This window comes from Procambarus clarkii, chromosome 3, assembly GCF_040958095.1.
Source record: "Procambarus clarkii isolate CNS0578487 chromosome 3, FALCON_Pclarkii_2.0, whole genome shotgun sequence".
Taxonomy (NCBI): domain Eukaryota; kingdom Metazoa; phylum Arthropoda; class Malacostraca; order Decapoda; family Cambaridae; genus Procambarus; species Procambarus clarkii.
The window spans coordinates 35,476,470-35,499,198 of NC_091152.1; the positions used below are offsets into that span (position 1 = coordinate 35,476,470).

The 22,729-nt window shown below is 41.1% G+C and overlaps 1 protein-coding gene and 1 long non-coding RNA gene across 2 annotated transcripts; both read left to right on the forward strand.

The window, feature by feature from the left end:
• Positions 1-389: 389 nt before the first annotated feature.
• LOC138368218 (uncharacterized) lies at positions 390-1,021 on the forward strand. Its single transcript, XR_011229540.1, has 3 exons — positions 390-468; positions 563-699; positions 787-1,021. It is a non-coding gene; the product is annotated as an uncharacterized lncRNA (long non-coding RNA).
• Positions 1,022-20,739: 19,718 nt separating this feature from the next.
• LOC138367898 (baculoviral IAP repeat-containing protein 8-like) lies at positions 20,740-22,400 on the forward strand. Its single transcript, XM_069330145.1, has 3 exons — positions 20,740-21,195; positions 21,324-21,488; positions 21,600-22,400. Exons 1-3 carry the CDS (start codon positions 20,829-20,831, stop codon positions 22,283-22,285), a joined length of 1,218 nt encoding a protein of 405 aa, XP_069186246.1. The 5' UTR covers positions 20,740-20,828; the 3' UTR covers positions 22,286-22,400.
• Positions 22,401-22,729: the final 329 nt, after the last annotated feature.

Consider the following 22,729-nt stretch of genomic DNA (forward strand, 5'->3'; position numbering starts at 1 on the left):
CATTATTTTCAAGGATTTATTAAAACTAACACAATAACAAAGGTGTTTGGAATGTGCTACAGACTCCAGAGTGATTTTACCCTTGCTTGTGGACTGTATTGCGTAATGTTCGTCCATAGGGTGAGTCACCTGGGGTTGCCTTCAACAGTACATTACTTACATAATGTATTTTCAAGCGTTAGTTTAAAATTAAATGATAAACGAGCCCTCGCTTATGCGAGACGATATTTTCCTATGAAACATCACTGTGTTAGGACATTTTGTAGAGGAGTAAGGGTGGGTTCTTATACGTGGTGTAGAGAATATTTTTGTTAGCTAGGCAACCCACCTAACAGGGGGATTACACCACATATAAAACACCTCTCACCCCACAACCTCCCTAGAAGACCCCCATCCCCCTTATCCTACAAATGGAAGGCGTCTCCCCAGAAACACACGCAGGGAAGATTGAAGTCCTTGAAGGGCCTGGTTAGTATTACCCTCACTTTCTGGTAAAGATTTATTTTTTTTCCCACAATAGAAAGTTTGCTCAACCTCTATTTTACCTCTTCTTTTTTTTCAGTGCAATTCTTAGGACCTGTCCACATTTGTAGAGTAGTAATTCTACGAGGAAGGTCTGCCCCAAACAAGATGCTGTTACGTACCCTAATTGATGATGCCTGCTGTAGAGGACACAAGGTCGCTCCTGCAGGGGGAGAGGTATGTACTAACTGTTCTTAGAGGAAATAGAATATTTTTCAAATAAAAGATATAGTCCTATAAATTATTTTCCCCATCTCTTTCCAGAACACTTCAGATGAGAGTCAGAAGGAAAGTCGTCCAAAAGGCAACCAGCCAACTCACCCCACTCCCCCAAGAGAGGGGGGAGGGGGTCAAGACCTCCCCCCACTCACCACGGATGGGGAGACGTCAGAATTCTACTCAGATGAGGAAGGGGAGGTGGAGGGGGGAGAGGGATAGGGGCCATAATTAACTTCTTATACATCATTTGTGATTTTTACCTAATAAAACATTAATAAATTCTTTGATTTTTTTAACCCCTGGAGGAGATTTATAATTTAATACCCCTATATAAGACCCACTCAACCTCCGCTGGGTGTGGAACTCTGTTACGGTAAAGTCAAGGCCATTAGGTGCGAGGAAGGGTACGGGCGACCACCCTCACCGGGAGGAACCTGTTTTACACCTGCCCCATAGAGGAATGTGGGGGCGTAACTGGCACTCACCCACGAGTGTTTATTATACAAATAAATTCATTTTTACTTAAATATATTGTCATACTTTACTGTATAAATGAACATGATCATAGTGGCACATAATAGATACCTATCTTCACTGTTTTTTCGACTGCTACCACTCACACCTTGGGTGACCTAATATGGAGTGGCACTATGTGGCTCCCCGCTTCTGATTTTCTTATCTGATTACCCTACATAGGTGGCTCTATCTGTCACCAAATAATCTACTTATGTTGTTACTGGTAACATGTGCAATTAGATCATTCAGTCTCCTGTTGATGCTACGAATGTTCCAACTGAGAAACCTAATCAGAATATTAAACGTCGGTAGACCATTAGCAGCGTAGAGTATGCTTAGAAGTTGTACGAATACCTTGTAGTTCGTGCTTGCATAATTTCTGTCAGGCGTGTAAGTTCAGAGACGGTACTATGAACGGTGTGGGGGACCAGCTACTGGTGTGGTAAAGGCTAGCTCGATGATTGGCCAAAGAGGTTGTGGCTGTTGCGGCCGAGTCGATGATTGGTTGGTGGACTGGGAGCTAGGCCCCCCAACTGGCTGGCTGGCTGCATGGTAGCTCCTGCACCACCCAGAAGCTCCGGGAAGTTTGCGGCTTGCACGTTGACAGTTGTTGGTGCACTGCGAGTGGTGTTGACCCGCCTGGCGTCGGACATGTTGATTTCTGCAAGTCTTCGGAGGCACTCAACGGAGACGGCAGTGTATTCACCTTGGCAGTGAAGGCTGTGGAGAAGTGGTTGGTGCAGTGTGTGAAGTGGTGGCTCCCGGCGCAATTGCCGCACCGTTGGTCCTGAGATGTACAAATCTTTGTGAAGAGCTCGTAGCTATAGCACTTATACCATCGTCGAAGCCGGTAATAGTGTTCTTTGGTGATCTGTCGAGGTGTACTGGCGATACCAAAGCACCGGAAGCCGTTGTTAGCAGCATTAGTAGCTTCCTCAGGCGATGTAAAGGTGACCTTCATGATGGAGAGGTGGCTGTCAGGTACAGGAATGAACTTGACAGTGACAGCGGTCAAGGAAGGGGTTCTGCTCGTTAATCCTAGTGACGACGTCGGTGGCAGCTTTTCCAGAGAGCACGGAGCTCACTCTCCGAACAAAGACCGTCGTGGCTGCGAGGTAGTGACGTGGTGGGGTGAGGATCATGTGCGCCTCCTCATGAGCGGTGAGCGTGGTGGGGGTGGAACAGACCTTGTACAGCTGCGGCACTGATGAACACCAGTTGGGGTCCTCCATCGTCGACGATGTCCAGGGCTGCAACAGTAGTTCTTGTAGTGATCAAGTCCAGGATCTCTGGCCGGGTAAGCCTCGGAGTAAGTACCGGGTAAGGGAAGGTCCCCCTCTGAATCGCACGTTGATCCGGTAGATCATCGTACACAGGCTGGGCAAAAGTCGGGTGAGGTAGCGTGGCAGTGGTAGTGCTTCTTCATTCTTGGTAGGAACAGTCTGTCCTCTGGTGGTGTCTTCATTCTTGAGTCTTCTTTCTTCTTTCTTCTTACTTCTTGTTTCTATTTGTTTCTACTTGTTCCTTCTTCATTCTTCTTTGATTGGCTTCTTGAAATCATTTTTTGTTTATATTCCTGGTAATCATTTGGTATAAGTAGTGGTTCGAGAGTGGCTTCATCACATAGTTCCTAAATTAACTGAGGTTGTAACCAATGGTGCCCAGCCGTCGAGTAGTGGACAGGTCTGGGGAAGCTTTAACAAGATATAAGACTGAGCATTCTGCACTAGTAAATTACGCCAAATAAAATAAAGGGAGTTTTATGGCTTAAACCGAGATTTGAATCCAATTTCCTTTATGCTACTAAACCCATTTATTTATTTATTTATTTATTTATGTATACAAGAGTTCATATATACTAGTTCTTATATCTTATATAAGATCTTATATTCGAGTTATTATTTATTATAATTTTATTTCTTATTAGTATATTATTTTTTAATTATCAGTATTAATACTAATATTAGTACTTATTATTTACGAGTTCTTATATATCGAAAAGCCACTAGCACGCGTAGCGTTTCGGGCAGGTCCTTAATCTTAATTTTCCTTAATACCTTTCCTTAATACGACCCGCCAATTCGATTAACAACCAGGTGCCTATTCACTGCTGGGTGAACAGAGGCGTACAGTTAAGAATTGGCGCCAAGTCAATCCTCCCCGGCCAGGATACGAACCCAGGCCAAACGAGGCGAGTGTTTTGCCACTGCGCCATGGGGGACTGCTTCTGTATATTGCAGCTGCAGTTATATCAAGATACTTGCCAGCTAAGTAAAAGATACTTGCCAGCTAAGTAAAAGATACTTGCCAGCTAAGTAAAAGATACTTGCCAGCTAAGTAAAAGATACTTGCCAGCTAAGTAAAAGATACTTGCCAGCTAAGTAAAAGACAATTGCCAGCTAAGTAATAGATACTTGCCAGATAATTAAATATAACTAGCTAGGTTAATTAATACTTAAATTATACAGTGCAATTGTTTAAAAATTAATATAATTTGCAATAAATGAATTCCCCTCAATAAGAATTAAAGTCACCATGTATACCATTGTTTATATATATAAATGATCGAACCAGGGCACACTACATTAAAATTAAGGTTTAATCTCACAACCTGAAAGAAATGTATTCAGGAAGCAGGTAATTGAGAACAGCGTCATTCCTTCAGTTCTCCCTCAGAGAAGACGGAACCACTTCAGGATTTCTCTAGAAGAGAAGCCAAATTATCTACTTCTAACAAACAGCTAAGATATAAATTGGTTTTTGAGTTATCCGGAAAATGCTACACACACACACACACACACACACACACACACACACACACACACACACACACACACACACACACACTCACACTCACACTCTGGCGAGTAACGACATGTGTACAGAAGTAGAGTCCTACATGTCAATGTTCGCGGATGACGCAAAGTTGATGAATAGAGTTGTGACAGATGAGGATTATAGGATCCTACAAGAGGAATTGAACAGGTTGCAGAGATGGTCTGAGAAATGGCTACTGGCGTTTAACACGAGCAAATGTAAAGTAATGGAAATGGGATCAGGTGATAAGAGACCAAAGGGACAGTACACAATGAAGGGGAACTGCTTACTTGTGACGACTCGAGAAAGAGACCTGGGCGTGGACGTAACACCTAACCTAACTCCTGAGGCACATATAAATAGGATAACGACAGCAGCGCACTGGCAAAAGTTAGAACATCATTCAGAAACCTAAGTAAGGAGGCATTTAGGTCGCTTTACACTGCCTGCGTGAGGCCAGTCTTAGAGTATGCCGCCTCATCATGGAGTCCCCACCTAAAGAAACACATAAGAAAACTGGAAAAAGTTCAGAAGTTTGGGACGAGGCTTGTCCCAGCGTTACGAGGGATAGGATATGAAGAACGCCTGAAGGAACTGAGCCTTACGACACTAGATAAAAGAAGGGAGAGGGAGATGTGATAGGAACGTATAAAATACTTAGGAGATTGACAGAGTGGAAATAGACGAAATGTTCACACGTAATAGTAACAGAACGAGGGGACATAAGTGGAAGCTGGAAACTCAGGTGAGTCACAGAGTTGTTAGAAAGTATTCTTTTAACGTGAGAGCAGTGGAAAAATGGAATGCACTTAAGGAGTAGGTTGTGGAAGCAAACTTTATTCATAATTTTAAAACTAGATATGATAGGGAAATGGGACCGGAGTCATTGCTGTGATCAATCGATGATTAGAAAGGCGGGATTCAAGAGTCAATGCTCGATCCTGCAGGCACAAATAGGCGAGTACAAATAGGTGAGTACACACACACACAGAGGAGGTTAATTAAGCCTCTTGAGCAACAAGACTTCCCTACTATTACCCCCCAACAGCCACCTGTGTGTCCTGGGGTAATTAGCCTCGCGCCTCTAAGTCATCACTAACTTTCACCTGTAATTCACCGATTATATTTGTAAATATTTTGAACAATATCACTAAATACAAATCTGGAGGCACCTTAAGTGTATCGTATGTGTTTCAGTGTATCGTATGTGCTTCAGTGTATCGTATGTGCTTCAGTGTATCGTGTGTGCTTCAGTGTATCGTATGTGCTTCAGTGTATCGTATGTGCTTCAGTGTATCGTATGTGCTTCAGTGTATCGTGTGTGCTTCAGTGTATCGTGTGTGCTTCAGTGTATCGTATGTGCTTCAGTGTATCGTATGTGCTTCAGTGTATCGTATGTGCTTCAGTGTATCGTATGTGCTTCAGTGTATCGTATGTGCTTCAGTGTATCGTGTGTGCTTCAGTGTATCGTATGTGTTTATAGAGCATAAACCTCACTTTGAAACCAATCTGTTAAGCGCATTATATTACATCATCAAAGTCAACCTTGAGAGGTTTCGCCAGAATAATACCCAGGCAGAGCTTAGAACAGTATGGCTGCTTACACGCTGATTCTTCTTCTTCTTCTTCTTATTATTATTATTATTATTATTATTATTATTATTATTATTATTATTATTATTATTATTATTATTATTTTCTACCACAGATGTGGCCACATATTTACAATGGTAACCAGCATATATACATTTCTTCTTTCCTCCATGGACAGGGTTAGAGATCTGTTAAATATATAGTTAAGTGATTTATTGAACAATCAACCACAAAAGGTGATTGTAGTGCTTTTAAAATGTTAATCTAGTCTACATACATATATATATTGATTTACGTCTCTCCTGCATAAACAGCGTTTGAGGTATGTCTTTTTACAACATAATGTGATTAATGTATGTTTACACAGATGTAGTTCTGACCAGCTTACACAAACTGTGTGTGCACATGCATACATATGTGCTTAACGCTTGAATGGTCCTTCTATCTAATATACATCCGAAAAATTCTTCACCCCTGAAGGACTCAAACCCGGTCAGCCAGGGTCCCCAGGTCCCCCAGCAGTCCGGTGCTGTAACCACTCAGCCACTGCGCGCTGTAACCACTTTCCAAAAGTATTGGGAAGTGGTGAGACCTACATGTACCCAACACCCGGCAACACTCGTGGCATTACTTCCCAATACTTTTAGTCAGTCGTTGGCTGAGTGGTTACAGCCCTGGACTGGCGGGGGCATGGAGACCCTGGCTGACCCGGGTTCGAGTCTCATAGTATTTACAGAGTTCAACATTTCTCAGCCCATGAGGGCGGTAACCAGTCATTGTGGGACATTCTACAATATAATGTACGAGGGAATACATGTTTACTCTTACAAGTGAATATGTAATCTTGAAGAAGATTAAACATGTGATATATTGCGATATTGAGGACCTGGTTTGAGCAGGGGATAGGTGGCCAGACGGTGGGGTGTGTGACCTACAAGGACCTATGTGTCCAGCAGGGAATAGGTAGCCAGCAAGGGATAGGTGGCCAGCTGGGGATAGGTAGCCAGCAAGGGACAGGTGGCCAGCAGGATGAGATATACTCCTGGCGCAAAATATATCTGGAGTAGATTCACACACCACCTACAGGACGTATACTACTTTGCGACACATGTGGCAACTCCTCTAGCCTAGCCTCACCTCTAGGCTAGCCTCACCTCTTGCCTAGCCTCACCTCTAGCCTAGCCTCACATCTAGGCTAGCCTCACCTCTAGGCTAGCTGTGAGATTTTTATTTTCTTGACAGGTTATCAAAGAAATTGAGTCCTATGGATGTTACGTTAATCGCAACTACCTCGCAAGAGAGGCAGACCTTAAACAGCAAGAGCTGCCAGTGGCAGATATTTAATCTTAAAGCCTAAGATCATAGGACCGCGGGAGCAAACCGCCAGGCGAAACCACTCGGGTAACACCTGTCACTTAGGTCGCTGGCTCCTCCTAGTTGACAAACTAATAAAGGGTAGCCGACGGATTCTCACTTCTTATTTATAGAAGTGTGTTGCTGTGCAATGGACTCGAGCTTTAGATACAGACTTGATATGAACATAAGCAGGCAAAGCGTTGCAGAACAAGAAATGTGGGGCAGTAATATTGGAAGGTTTGACGTAAACGACCGTTTTCTATAACAAAACAATTTATTCACAAAACAAGAACTAAAACTACTACACAGTGAATTTACGTTACTTTACTGTCACTACAGTGGCACATTAACGAACAGCTAATCAACAGCCTGATGGACCCACGGTATCCTTATCCCGTCGTCGCTGACTGAACAATGACACTAACTGAACAAAGTGGTGCCCACTGGTGACGCAAGCTTGCAATCAATATTGTCACTGCTTCACGGTGACCAATACTATAATCACAAAAACTTGACTGGCGCTCGCTGCCCACAACGAGGTACCAAGTAACAAGGCGGTTAATCCAAGAATGATAAACTCTTATAAACAATCTTACGTTAACACTTGTCTCTCAGGACAACAAACAAAAGTTACTCTAATTGAATTTAAACAATTACGTTAATACACACGTGTCACAACGACACTTAAATGGCACCAATAACTCGTAAGTCAATTAATTACATCAACTTGAAAGTCAAGCATTCGGTGAGTAATTCCCTATTAATTACTGAATACAACAGCCTATTAATTCAGTCGAGTATTGATAAAGCCTACTCTCTCAACTGACAGTTCACTTCCGGTCTTACGACAAGATTACCTTAACGAGGGTAGACTACTGTACCACACACAATGTTCCAATACTCCGTGTAAACAACAACATCAACACCTGGTGAATTCACTAAGTGGCGATTACTAATTATCTTTAATTAGCTACGAGTGCTTAATCACTCTGTCCGCAGACAGAGCTGATCAGTCCAACGAATTACAACAGCTTAATTACAGCGCAATTGACTCCGATCATACAGACCGTCAACCCCTTACGTTAATTACTCAATTAACGACAGCTCGTTAACTCGTTAACACTACGTTAGTCTTTACTTGACAATTCCTCCACTGCGTGAACTTCACTGTGACAGTTGCCTTTACACGTCCCTACGTTAATCACAACAATGTTCAACGAACAAGTGACCTCGTTAAGTAAATCGTGACCCCCGGTGACGTTAACTGACTTTAATTCTCACGGAATCCTTCACAGTACACAACGCCTTCCACCAAGGTCAAACTTGTCTACGGTTTACACACGGTACAACACAGTACATCACAGTACAACACAGTACATCCTTGCCACTCACGGCAAAACTTGTAAATGACTTCCCCCAGTAAATTATCCACCAATAATTCACACTCTACCACAACACAACAGTAAAATATATAACCAAGGGAAATCTCCCTGTTACCACTTTTCACTGCTGAAAAAGGGAATCAAATTACAGCGAATACATACACATAGAAAATTAACATGGAAGTAAATAACTCACTTTACCTCTGAATGTGTCACTAGGTGTCTTCACACACGTCATAAATCACAGTTGGGCCCAATCCTCAACTTGATGACAAACAGGGTAGACTCACACGTCTCCAATTCCCATTCACCTCCCCAGGTGGTCCCAGGGACAGAGGACAGACGGACACTGGGGGCGAACCCAGCTTCAGAGTTTTATTACCCAAACGGAAACAGTGTACTTACATTAATGATGTGGGGGCCCCTCTTTCACTCACACATACACGTCAATCACACTCCCACTGCTGCTGCTGGATGATGACGTAGGCGTCCTCACTTCCTACACGTGGTCAAGGTGGAGCACAGAGTCCCAGACCACGGGGTGTTAGCTCTACACACACACAGAGACCAGGATGGCGCAGATACACCGGCTCAGGCAAGCCAGAGTTGCACACAACAGCAGGGATGCGGTACCACGCCCTTCCACTTGGCACGGTACCCCAGGATACGACGGTACACGAGATGGAGTCCTTCACTGTTCCTCAGAATTATAACATTTAAGGTTTCTCTCTCTCACTGAAACCCTCCCTAGCACGTCTCACTGCAGTATCTTCAAGCACAGATACGATCGACGGCGGATGTCGCTTTTATAGCCCGATAATTAACGCCTCACTCTCAGTCCAGTTCCTCTAAGATGGCGTCCCACAATTACGTGGCTAGATGACAAGTTCACACGGATCGATACAGGCCTCTCTCCGCTTACCGGATTCTTACGCACGGCACACGGAAAGATAGCAAGATGTTGGCGTGACTTTAGCAACGTTGCAGGCGGATATTTCCCGATGCTTGGCCTAGCACGGAAAATACGTCGACAGGGTACAACGTCCAAGGTAAGAATGTCGTTTCCCGCCAATACCATGCCTGGGGTACCATGCAGTACCCCTCAGCGTCTTGGCCAATCACGGTTCAGCATTTCTGAGGCCCAGGCCCTCAGCCAATCGCGCACCTGCTCCATGACGCCACCCCCACTCACACACGAGGTGGACACGTGATAGGGGGGGGGGTGGTCTACAGCCGTTAACCCCCCATACCTCCCTCTCTACACTTGAATTGTACAAAATTCCCTGAAATCAACTCCCTCCTGTAATTTCCTTCACAGACCTGATACAGCGATCAGAATGACATCAATGGCTAGCAAATGTCATGGGCTGTCCAACGACGCCCAACACGACTGTGGAAAAGTTATATACAGAAAGTTGAATCACGGTGCACATCACCGGTGCACTATGCAATTTCGTACTCAATTCAGTGCACGAGAGAGCAGGGAAAATATGTCCCCTAACATCAACCTCCCACTAAGGGTTTATTTCACTGGAAGCGAACACCCCGCCATTTTACCAGCTCGAGGGTGCACTGTGCACGAGCTGTCACACACCTTGACAGCTCACTTCCGGCTGGGTAGTGGTGGGTGGAGACTCCGTTTTCTATGCGTCGTCGCCCTGAGAGACTTGGGGTGACTCCTCCGATTCGTCCTGGGTAGTGTTACCTGACTTAGGCGCAGAGTGGTGCTCGGCTCCAGGGCCAGGCTCTAGCCGGCTCGACGCCTCGAAGCTAGGCTGAACCCCAAGCTCTGCAGCTCCGGCTTCAGTCTGTGTCATACCGGACACACTAGCAACACCCTGAGATGGACTACTCGGAGAGGCACTGTCTTCACTCTCCTCCGACCTTGATGACGTATCATCACGTTCCTCATCTGTTAAGTGCAGACCGCTTACCTCACTGAGCACCGGGTCACTGACCTGCTCCTCTGGCGTGTGCGACCTACTCAACCAATCAGCACCCACATTATCGGTCCCCTTGATGTACTCGACCCTGAACTTAAACTGCTGTAAGAATAGAGCCCACCGCATAATCCTAGGATTAGCGTTCTTCAATGTACCCAAGTGGCTAAGAGGCTGATGGTCTACTTGGAAGGTGAACCGCCTTCCATACACATACTGATAGAACTTCTTAATGCCTACCACAGCTGCTAACAGTTCCCGCTCGACCGTCGAGTACCGACGCTCTACGTCACTCAACTTCTGGCTGTAGTAGGCGACCGGCCACACTAGGCCGTCATGCTCCTGCAGGAGTACAGCTCCCACTCCTGTATTGGAAGTATCAGTTCTGAGGATGTATTCCTTATCTTCGTCGGGTAGCCTCAAGATAGGCTGCTCGACCATCTTCTTTTTCAGGCAAGCAAAAGAAGCTCCTTCCTCTCCCGTCCAGTTGACCTTAGTAGGGGCAGCCTTCTTTGTCAACTCTGTTAAGGGATAGGCTACAGAGGCGAAGTCTGGAATGAACTTCCTGTAGTAACCCACCAGACCAAGGAATGACCTCACTTGCGTCTTGGTGGTGGGTGGTACAGCATCCTGTATCTTCTGTATCTTATCAGGTAGAGGCTTGGCACAGCCTCCACCGATCACATGCCCCAGGTACTTGACCTCGGCGCATCCCACCTCACACTTGGTAGGCTTGGCAACCATGCCAACTCCTTGCAACCGTGAGAATACCTGCCTCAGCAGTTGCAAATGCTCCTCCCAGGTGGTAGAGTGGATAAGTACATCATCCACAAATACTTCCACTCCTCCGATGCCCCCCAGGACCTTCCTCATAGTCCTATTGAACACTGCGGGGGCGTTCACCAGCCCAAAGGGAAGCACAGTAAATTGATACAGCCCCTCACTAGTCATAAAAGCTGTGCATCTCTTGCTGTCTCGATGCAGTGGGATCTGCCAGAATCCCTTGGTCAGATCCAGCTTTGAAAAATACTTGCTTGGCGCTAGCCTAGCGAAAATCTCATCCTGGTTAAACATGGGTTCTGCATCGAACTCTATGACCGAGTTCAATTTCCTGAAGTCCAGACAAATCCTTACTCCCCCCTCAGGTTTCTTCACTATCACCATGGGGCTGGAATAGGGGGAAGTAGACTTCTCAATTACACCTTCTCTTTCCATCTCCTTCAGTTCTGCCCTGACCTGGGGAACTAGGTGATGGGGAACAGGATAAGGTTTGGTGCGTACCGCCTGTCTTTCCATTAGCGGTACTCGGTAGCCTTCCACATCAGCTACCTTGGTCACATCCGAGAGTACGCCACTGAACTCCTTAGTCAGCTGTCTGTCCTGCGTACTCTGTTCTGAGGTCAGTCGATCGCTAATCCTTACATCTTTGTATGTCTCTTTCTGTTTGCGATTATACAATCGTGGCTGACCGACCTCGCTGTCATCACTGATGACTGACACCCCTGCGATAAATGCAGTGTGTACTGGGTGGGGAACTAGCCCTGTCCCCTCCCGGTTCCTCTTTGAAGATTTCTTACTTCCTTTACCCTGCCGCCTCTGTTCCTTGGGCTGGGTAGTGGCGACCTTGACTTGGCCACCAGCTGGAGCGGACCGCGCGGGTCCCTTTGACCTAGATCTCGTTTTCTGTTGGCGGAAAGGAGCAGACTTTCCCCGTTTTCCTTGCGCCTGATGCCTCTGTTCCCTAGCTGGGGAGGCAGCCATGGCTTGGCTACCAGCTGACTGGCGCGTGACGTCACCTCCAGCTGGTGTGGGTCCCGTTCTCTGTGAGTCACTTCCACAGGACCGACTCTTACCATTTGACACTCCAGGGGCGTTTCCCAACAACAACCCGTATACAGCGTCCTTGCATTTCACCGCTCGTATTTTACCTTTTACATATGGTGTGTCAACAATCAGGGATACCTCGATCATGTCTTTATGGTTACCATCAGGGTATCTTACATGAATGGTTCTGCCTGTCTCGTTCCCAGGCTCGACAAGGCTCTCTCGGACCATATGGGTGGTAGCTCCCCTGTCTCGAAAGACCTTGGTCCACTTACCATTACTAAACCTTTTGCTGTCTCCAGGGTGTGCTCCAGAGGATCACCTCCCTCGTGGGCACCCAGACCAGCAATCTGTGCGTGTGTTCCCCCCTTTTCTGCACGCTTGCTCTTCTTACACTTTGCTGCCTTGTGACCTGGCTGGCCGCAAGTAAAACAGCGGGGTCCACTGACCTTGTGTGGCTTATGGCTTACTCTAGACTTACTCTCTTTAGGCCTAGCCCCGCTCCCTGAGGCTTGGTCACGACGTCGGTTCACAGATGAACCTCCTTGTCTAGGTCTGTGTGCCTCAGCCAGTAGTAGGGATGGCTCCACACAGACGATATTTTTTTTCAGGTCAAATATCGTCTGTGCGGGCCATGGTTTTCAGGTTCCAAAGGGAAAATATCGTCTGTGCGGGCCAGGGTTTTCAGATTCCAATATCGTCGGTGTGAGCCAGGGTTTTGAGGTTCCAATATCTCGCGTGTGAGCCAGGGTTTTCAGGTAAATTTTATGTCACAGATTTTAGAAGTAAGGATTTCTTATGAGAAAAATAATTTCCGAGACTTAGAAGTTTGTTAAGGGCTTATGGGAGAAATTCAAGTAACGTATGTAGCTCTTTAGGGTTTCCATGAGAACTCTACGGACATATTTTACATGTTTTCAACTTACAAAATCGTCTATGTAAGCCTTAGTTATTCATATAAATTTAGAAAGTTATCTGTATAAGTCATGGTTTTCAAGTCTCGTACATCACACCCCCCTCCCTCCCCCCTTACCTCGCAATCTCTCGCGTCGCCTTTATTTACTTTGCGCCCAGCCAGCCAGTCGGCTCTTAATCTTATCTTATCTTCATAATATCTGGACCGTCCCTCCTCTCTCTCTCTCTCCCTCCTCTCTCTCTCTCTCTCTCTCTCTCCTTTCATTCAGTTCAACTATTTTCCAACATCGTATGTTTGCTCCTTTTCATTAAGCAAGTCAGTTTTACACAAATAAATCATGTTAGTAAGCATGTTCTAGCTCACGTTCCCCCACCTTAGTCCCCTGTCGTATAATGAATACTATCATTCCAATCCCTCTAAAATTTAAAAATAATCATATTTCAAACGTAGTTCAATACAGTAATTTAGTTACCAAGCTCCAGCGCTTGTCCTCCGCCTTAGCTCTCTCTCGTATCTTCGTTAGTATCATTCCAATCCCTCTAAAATTTAAAAATAATCATATTTCAAACGTAGTTCAATACAGTAATTTAGTTACCAAGCTCCAGCGCTTGTCCTCCGCCTTAGCTCTCTCTCGTATCTTCGTTAGTATCATTCCAATCCCTCTAAAATTTAAAAATAATCATATTTCAAATGTAGTTCAATACAGTAATTTAGTTACCAAGCTCCAGCTCTTGTCCTCCGCCTTAGCTCTCTCTCGTATCTTCGTTAGTATCAGTCCAATTTCCCTGAAATTTCTACCCTTTGTATTTCAGACATAGTTTAGTAAATGCAAACAATTATCAAACTCTAGCTCTTGTCCCCAGCTTAGTTCATTTGTACAAAATCATTAGTAACAGTCCAAATTTCCCTGAAATTTCTACCCTCTGTATTTCAGACATAGTTTAGTAAATGCAAACAATTATCAAACTCTAGCTCTTGTCCCCAGCTTAGTTCATTTGTACAAAATCATTAGTAACAGTCCAAATTCCCTGAGATTTTTAGCCTCTGTATTTCAGACACCGTAAATAAGATCAAAACAGTTACCAAGCTCCAGCTCTTGTCCTCCGCCTTAGCTCTCTCTCGTATCTTCGTTAGTAACAGATCAATTCCCCTGAAATTTCTACCCTCTGTATTTCAGACACCGTAAATAAGATCAAAATAGTTATCGAGCTCCAGCTCTCGTCCCCGCCTTAATTCTCTTTCGTATCTTTGTAAATAACCCATCAATTTCCCTAAAATTAAAAGCAGACATACTTCAAAGTTAGTAAATAAGATCAAGTCAGTTACTGAGCTCCAGCTCTCGTCCCCCACCCTCTTCCACCCTCAAGTCTTTGTAAATAAACCATCAATTTCCCCGAAATTTTTACCCTCTGTATTTCAGACATAGTAAATATGATGAAAACAATTATAAAACTCTAGCTCTTGTCCTCTGTCCAAGTTCACTCCTGTAAATTCATTACTATCAATCCAAATCCCCCTGAGATTTAAACACCCAACTACATTTTCAGACATAGTAAATAAAAACCAGTTCAGTTATCAAGTTTCAACTCTTGTGCCCCAGCTTAGTTCATTTGTGCAAGTTCTTTATTTTCCAACTAAATCACCCTGAGATTTAAGATCACCTTATTTTCTAACGTAGTAAAATTAATCTGGACATTAGCCTTAGATCATCAGACATAAATATATTCGATCAAGTCCGTCTCCAGCTTATCTCTTATCCGAGTATACACATAACCCCAACCTGTTTAATTATCTTTCACCCCCTCCCACCTTCCTCCATCTCATCCAAGTCTCATAAATTTAAATGTAGCTGTTAATTTGCGTTCTTTCCCCATTCATAGCATATTCTCTGTAAGTTCAGATCTGTACTTAGTCTTCCCATTTATACAAGACTTAAACAACTATTACCGTCTCCTCTATCTTATTTAAACATGAGTCATATGTAAATATACCCGACTCTTTCCATCCATTACAAGTCCTAGCTTGTTCACCGCCCAACTCACTACGCTATTTCTACTCTACATGTTATAGCATGTTTTCCGCTCATCTTGGTACCAACCCTTACAATCTCTCTCTCATTTCCTTTACATGTCTCAGCATGTTCGCCTCGCATCTTACTACGCTGTCTACTTTACATGTTGTAGCGTGTATTACTGTGTCCCATATCTTATTTAAACATGAGTCATATGTAAATATACCCGACTCCTTCCATCCATTACAAGTCCTAGCTTGTTCACCGCCCAACTCACTACACTGTCTACTTTACATGTTGTAGCATGTTTTCCGCACATCTTTATACCATCCCTTACAATCTCTCAATCCTTTACACATCCCAACTTTCAACCCTTTCTTACAATTTTCCTCCATCCCTCCGCTACATGTTCTTACCCGTTCATTACAGTCCACTACATATTCTCTAATCATCTCTGTACTAATTCTCAAAACTAGTTGTTTCTGTCATTTTAGTAAGTAAGTAAGTAGATCATCGTTATTAACAACGACAACAACAACAACAACAACAGTAACATTACTAATTCACAGTAAGTTACTACTGAGCATTTGGTAGTTATCCATTTTCAAATAAGGTCAATATAAATCATTCTAAGACATCTTCGTACAATTAAAGATACTTGCCTGTGCACTAAGTCATTACTTACAGTAGCATCTTAAGGCATTGTTTTCGTAACTCAGTTTTATTAAACATACACCTTCATTAGTCAAAGGAAAACTTTTCAAGTCATTGTATTCAATATTTCCGTTAAACTTACTACATCATGTCATTATTCTGTTTCATAATTAAGTACTTGTTTCAGTCCTCCAATGTAATAAGCAAATTATTCTATTAAGGATAAAGAAATCTTATTTAGAAGAGACATTAAGTTTATTACAACATTTAACGCATACAAGTGTTCTTAGTAGTTTTACAAGTGTTCAAGAAAATCATATACAGTTATTCTTAGTAGTTATACAGGTATTCATAAGTGTTCAAGAAGCAAACATATACAGTTATTCTTAGTAGTTATACAAGTGTTCAAGAAAATCATATACAAGTGTTCTTAGTAGTTATACAAGTGTTCAAGAAATCATAAACACTATAGTCTTATATAGAAATAAACATTTGAATTTATAAAAGAATTATAAGTAAAACATGTATTTGATTTCACACAATGAAACTCACTATCCAGCAAGTTAAAAAATCCATCACATGCACAGCATCCCCCTTCCCCTTCTCCAAAATAGATTAGTTTTTGTCCCTTAAATTCCTTTAAAACATAGAAAGCATCGCTATAAACATTATCATCACGAATCAATTCAGGCCAGGACATTAGAAGTACTTCTCTGTCATTACAATAAGTCCTAACTGCTTCTACAGCGTCCATTTGTTCAACCTCCATCCACTTACTCTCACCCATATTCGAGTAATTATCTGTAGCTCGTACCACATTAGTATGTCTTATCCTAATAAGATTTTCAATAAAGGCCATACCAGAGAAAACACCAAGTACAGGATCCTGTCCTATAAATCTCATCACTGCCTCTATTTCTATCTTTTGGGGGGTATGATATCCTATTTCTGGTCTCATCTTTATTAAATTTAACGGAAAAGATGGAAAGCTCTCCTCCATATAATCAATTAAACTCCAATGTTCATCTTCTTCTGTTTTAGGGTGAATAATACTAAGCTCTTTCACAGTCTTACTATTTACCTGCTGTTGCAGTTCATCCTGGCTCATTATAGTATACACTTCTCGTTCTTCAGAACTCAACTTATTAATAAACCAGTTTGCAGCATTTGGAGAACCAATTTCATCCACAAATTTTCTTATAAAAAATTTATCCTTTAAGTTACATCCTATAGGCACTTCTTCAAATTCTGGAAATATGTATTTAAAACGAGGTTTAGGTCTAAAAGTGCAAATTATTTTATCGCCTTTAAATAACAAAGAAATTTTCTTCATCTCGGCCTTACTAGGAATTTTCGTCAGCAACAGCACTTGACAATTCTCATGTTTCTTGAGTACATCTGTAACACTCTCTTTTAAGCTAAATAAGACTATATCACATTTTATCATTGGAAGTTCTTCTTTCAACTTTATAAAATCACGACCAATCAGTATCATTAAAACATTTTCATTTTTGCTAATAAACTTTGCTAGAGCTGGAACAATGTTCTCATGCGTACATTTATCAGTATGTGTCATCACTTTATAAGTCTGTTTTTCCGCCAGGGGCATATTCTTCCACAAAACAGTCGAAGCTGGACTTTGCCATATAGTTTCTGACACAAGATCAGGCATGCTTCCAAACCCTGGTAGACTCTTCACATCCATCACATGGGGTAAATCTTTAAACAAAGAAAAATACAATATTTAACACAGGGACTATTAAATAATCATAATATTTCAAAACTAAAAGATATTCAATAATAAGCAAAATTATATCACAACAAATATAACGAGTACTGTAAGTACATCATACAATAAGCACTTACTGTATACAGCAGCCATCGATCCGAGTATGTCTTCTCGCTGTTGGACCGAGCTGGGGAGTTTATGGCAAGATATATCCCGACCTAGCTTATCACATCGGAGATTGTTACGCTCCGCCCCTCTCTCTTAGCTGTAGTTTCCAAATTAGTTATACGTATTATTTTAGATCTACTAGTTTTAACTATGACATTCTCTTCCGTTTATTAGATCCCTCCTCTACTTGTTTCTTCTCTCTCCCAGTCCCCGTAACATCTTCTCCAAGAGGTATACGAACCATTAATAATTCTTTTTTATTATTCTTTAAAACATAAGCTAAATGGGCTAGTCCTGGAAAATAGTGTGTCTCCCATTCTTCTTGTTCTTCTTTACTCCATCCTATTCCGTCATTAAACCCAATACCATATGGAATAATTATACGCTGGATTAAATTATTATTTCTTGCCTGACAACAAATTTGTCTTATTGCAGATTTAAAACTCCAACGTTTAATAATATCTTTCTGTAATCCTAGATCTTCATTAGAGCTACTGTATTGAAGTCCTATAATATGAGGTTTTATTTCTGGTTCTGGAGATAAAGCAAGTACTATACCACCAGGAGTTATATTATTCTGTACCACTTCACACTCGGAAACTTTACTGTAAGGATATTTTTCCCATAACAGTTGTGCAAATCCACCAGATAAATTATGAGAATCGTAGACAAGACAGTCTCCAGGTTTTAGAATTTCATCACTAGTAAAATCAGCATCTATAATACACTTATTCAAACGCTTAAGCTTCACTTGCATGTACATAGAACAATCCATCTTGAAGTAAGACAGAAAAAGTTTCGTACCTCTTCCTATATACTCAGAAAAGTAGAGTTGACATTTAGACATTAAAAAGGGAGAAAATAAACACACGAGTTTCTATTTTGTTATTTAATGTGTAAAAATGTACAATGTATTTAATTTGTAAAAATGTACAAAGTATAAATTATTTACAGACATTATTATTCCCAATCCATCTTCTCTTCTAAATTTGTAAAACTACTACTAACACACATTGTAACATTAGTATCAACAGACGTAGTAACATTAACAGGTGTTGAATTAATTGTATCAGACAACTTAGTGTTGATAGAAGGTGAACTAGCATCAGCGGTAGCAGGCGTAGCATCATCTTCAGGTGTCCTAGCAGCATCAGTAGCATTAGTTGTGGATCCATTTTGAAGAACAGCAATGTATGGAATCTTATTTTCAAAGATGCCGTGGGTGGATGACTGAGGAGGAACGATGTTTTCGGGACGTACTATGAAGAGTACAATACCTCGTTTTCGTAGTTTTTGTCCTATTTTCTCAAGTATAGGCAAATATTTACTTTCCCATACTGCGCAGTTGTCCAAATAACTTGACATGCCAAACCCATATGGAATAATAATTCTCTTAACACATCTTTTAAGAATGAAAACAAGGGCTTCCTTCAGAGCATTTTCAAACCAGCGCCATCTCTGATATTCTGTATCTTTTTCAAGTCCATCGTAAAAATGTTCATCTAAACTTCGTACTTCACACGGAGGATTTTCATATGCTGGTAAAGTTGCAGGTCTACTAGCAAACTGAGTCACTAAACCAATAATAAGGGGTAGATGGAGATCTTCATCCATCCTGTTGTTAAATTCAGGTGGTTCTCCAATATGTATACTACCAGGGTTACTGCGATAAGATACAACAGCCCTGTTTTTGTAAGGAAAGTTTTCACGATGTAATCTCGCATATGGGTAACGATCCCACAATCCTTGCACAATTTTACACATTTGTACACTCGTAGCATCAAGATCGTACAATAAACAGTCGTGATTATTGTAGACGGGCAGGGAGGCAAAGTCTCCAATAATAGTCTTGATCTCCATAGCCTTGAATATCCAAGCTTGAAGTAGATTCTGACATCCAAGAAGAGGAGGACACCGTAAGAGATCACTCCGGGGAAGCATATATACATCTTTAGGCTGCGCGTAGAAACACTGCGCACACAAAAGGTTGCCAAGTGTTACTTGCTCTTCCTCTGCATAATCTCCTCGTTAAACAGTAATTTAACTTCCACTCCGTAGGGTTTTAACTGTTTATACATATCTTCAATAACAGGAAGATAAGTATTTTCCCAAACTTTATCTCTTCGAACACATGTAATCCCAATTCCTGTTGGTATTATAACTCTCATAATTTGAGGAGAGCCCTTGATAAAGTTAAATAAATCTTTCATACCATTCTTGAAGTAGACGAGACGATTAATGGATGTATCTTCGTTTAATCCAGAGAGCATGTTTCTGTCTTTTGAGTTTTCTATAATTCCCTGAGCAATGTTATTACTTTCTATAGGTAATCCAATACCGTATTGTGTGGCTATAGCAACAATATACGGAAGATTTTCTCCTTTAGAGATATGAATTGTTCCTGGTACTGGACGATCTTCAGGGATACATCTCTTAAGACTGTACAAGGGTCGGCGAACATTATAAGCGTCAGCATGAGAATATTTCTTGGCTAAGTCTAGGGCCATTCCTCGGGGAACACAGGATATACAGTTCACTCCGTACACAATACAGGTTTCACTATTACAAAATGAATCGTCGGTTAAATAACCCTGACAAGTTGTCAGAACAGTATCCATGGTGAATTTTCTTCCTCGTAAGGTAGTAGATACGATCCAGATAGTCGTAATAATATCCCTAATGTGAGGTCCGCGCTCTTATATTGGGGGAAATGTAAAAGTTACCACTTATTTGAATATATTAATAAGGATTTTTGTTACCTTAGAGTGATATTATATATTACATTATAACTAATAGTATATTTCATTTTAGGATATAGATGCTTTAAGCATATATTTTAATTAGATTAAATAAGAATTTACTACTAAATTATATATATATATCTATCATTATGTACGGCAGCTACGAATAATGACGTAACAGTATACTTTTAGCGAGATTGCCAAAGTGATGTATTTTTCTAATAAGTCTAATAAATAATGAAAGTAGTCTACTAAGTATTTATATAAGAGCTTTATTTAATTATGAAACTTTAAGGATTTTTAAGTAGAGAAGTATTTAGAGGAAATTACTGTCTATTATAAATGGGGAAACTGATAAATATGTAGCGATGTACGATACTTATTTTAGGGATATATATACTTGCTTATCCTACTCTAATAGTTAGTGCTGCCCTCACACGATGGATCCTTTGTGTGCCAGGAAGTTTTACAGTATAGAAAGCCTTAAATGTGCAGGAGTTAGACTACAAACATTTGTGGATTGGCCCATTAAGTGGTTAAACCCTATTGACTTAGTTGAAGATGGGTTCTATTACCTTCGCAATAGTGATTACTGTTTGTGTGCATTTTGTTATTGTATAGTAGGTGCATGGATTGTTGGTGATACCCCCAGAAGACGTCATAAGATCATTAATCAAGACTGTGCCTTTATTAGAGGCAAGAGGAGTGACAATGTTTCTTTAGAGGTGTCTGAGATAGCTTTCAAATATGGACTGGAATTTGTTTCCCATAAAATAGAACTGGGAAATAAGAAAATAAGTGATAGTAGTAAGTATATATTCTTATGATGTATTCTTATACCAGTCTTATATACTCTGTACAAAACTTGATTGCTTAAATAGATACATCTTATTCTTCTAAAGAATAATTTACGTAACTACGTTATATTTTTTTAGGTGGTGCTCCTCCTAAGGAAGATCTGGGATTGATAAAATTTAGGAAATCGCTGAATCCAGGATTGGTAACTTATAAATCTCGCCTAGAGACATTTGATATGACATGGCCTGGAAGCGTCAAGCAAACTTCTCATGAGCTGGCAGAAGCTGGTTTTTTTTACTGTGGTATGAAGTGTTTTAACTATTTTAAACTTAATAGAGTTATAAGTAAAGAAATAATGAATATTAGTTAAAAGATAGTAACGAGATAATGCTGGATTGTTTTATGGTTTTCAGGTATAAGTGACCACGTCTGCTGCTATCACTGCGCCTGTGGAATACGAAATTGGAGACCAGAAGATGATCCTTGGACGTTACATGCGAGATGTAGTCCAGAATGTGCTTACATTATTCTTGCAAGGGGCAAGGAATTTGTTAAGAATGCTAGATTGACAATACCATTACCTATAAAACCTATAGACAATGATTTAATTAATATCTTAATGGAGGGTATGGATAAGTTCAAACATCTGATTCATAAAAAATTAATACCTGTGGAGAGTATAAGATATGCTTTAAGTGAGTACCTTAAGGAATCCAGAGATTTGTTACCTTTTATTATACAAAGTAGATGTCTAGAAATCGTGTTGAGGTATATGCAAGAGGGTACAGATATTTATTTACGGGTACGGGACTTAATTTATGAAGCAGTTGATGATAAAGAGGAACAAGAAGCTACGCTTGAAGATCTGGGATTGAAAACTTTACCGGAGACTTGTACTAACACTGTTGAAAACAAGGACTGTACAGAACAATCTTGGGAAGAAGATATTTTATGCAGAGTTTGTATGGATAAAAATATAAATATTGTAATACTACCATGTAAACATATGGTGACGTGCAGTGGTTGTCTTTTAGCTCTGAAATGCTGTCCAATTTGTAGAGGAAATATTTTATATATAATAAATCCAATTGCTTCTTGAACACTTATGATTTTCTTGAACACTTGTATAACTACTAAGAACACTTGTATATGATTTTCTTGAACACTTGTATAACTACTAAGAATAACTGTATATGTTTGCTTCTTGAACACTTATGAATACCTGTATAACTACTAAGAATAACTGTATATGATTTTCTTGAACACTTGTAAAACTACTAAGAACACTTATGATTTCTTGAATACTTGTATAACTACTAAAACACTTGTATGCGTTAAATGTTGTAATAAACTTAATGTCTCTTCTAAATAAGATTTCTTTATCCTTAATAGAATAATTTGCTTATTACATTGGAGGACTGAAACAAGTACTTAATTATGAAACAGAATAATGACATGATGTAGTAAGTTTAACGGAAATATTGAATACAATGACTTGAAAAGTTTTCCTTTGACTAATGAAGGTGTATGTTTAATAAAACTG

Coding starts and splice junctions, on each gene's coding strand:
- LOC138367898 (XM_069330145.1), top strand. CDS start 20,829: ATGGATCCTTTGTGTGCCAGGAAGTTTTACAGTATAGAAAGCCTTAAA. Junction 21,196..21,323: donor TAAGAAAATAAGTGATAGTA/GTAAGTATATAT, acceptor ATATTTTTTTAG/GTGGTGCTCCTCCTAAGGAA. Junction 21,489..21,599: donor AGCTGGTTTTTTTTACTGTG/GTATGAAGTGTT, acceptor TATGGTTTTCAG/GTATAAGTGACCACGTCTGC.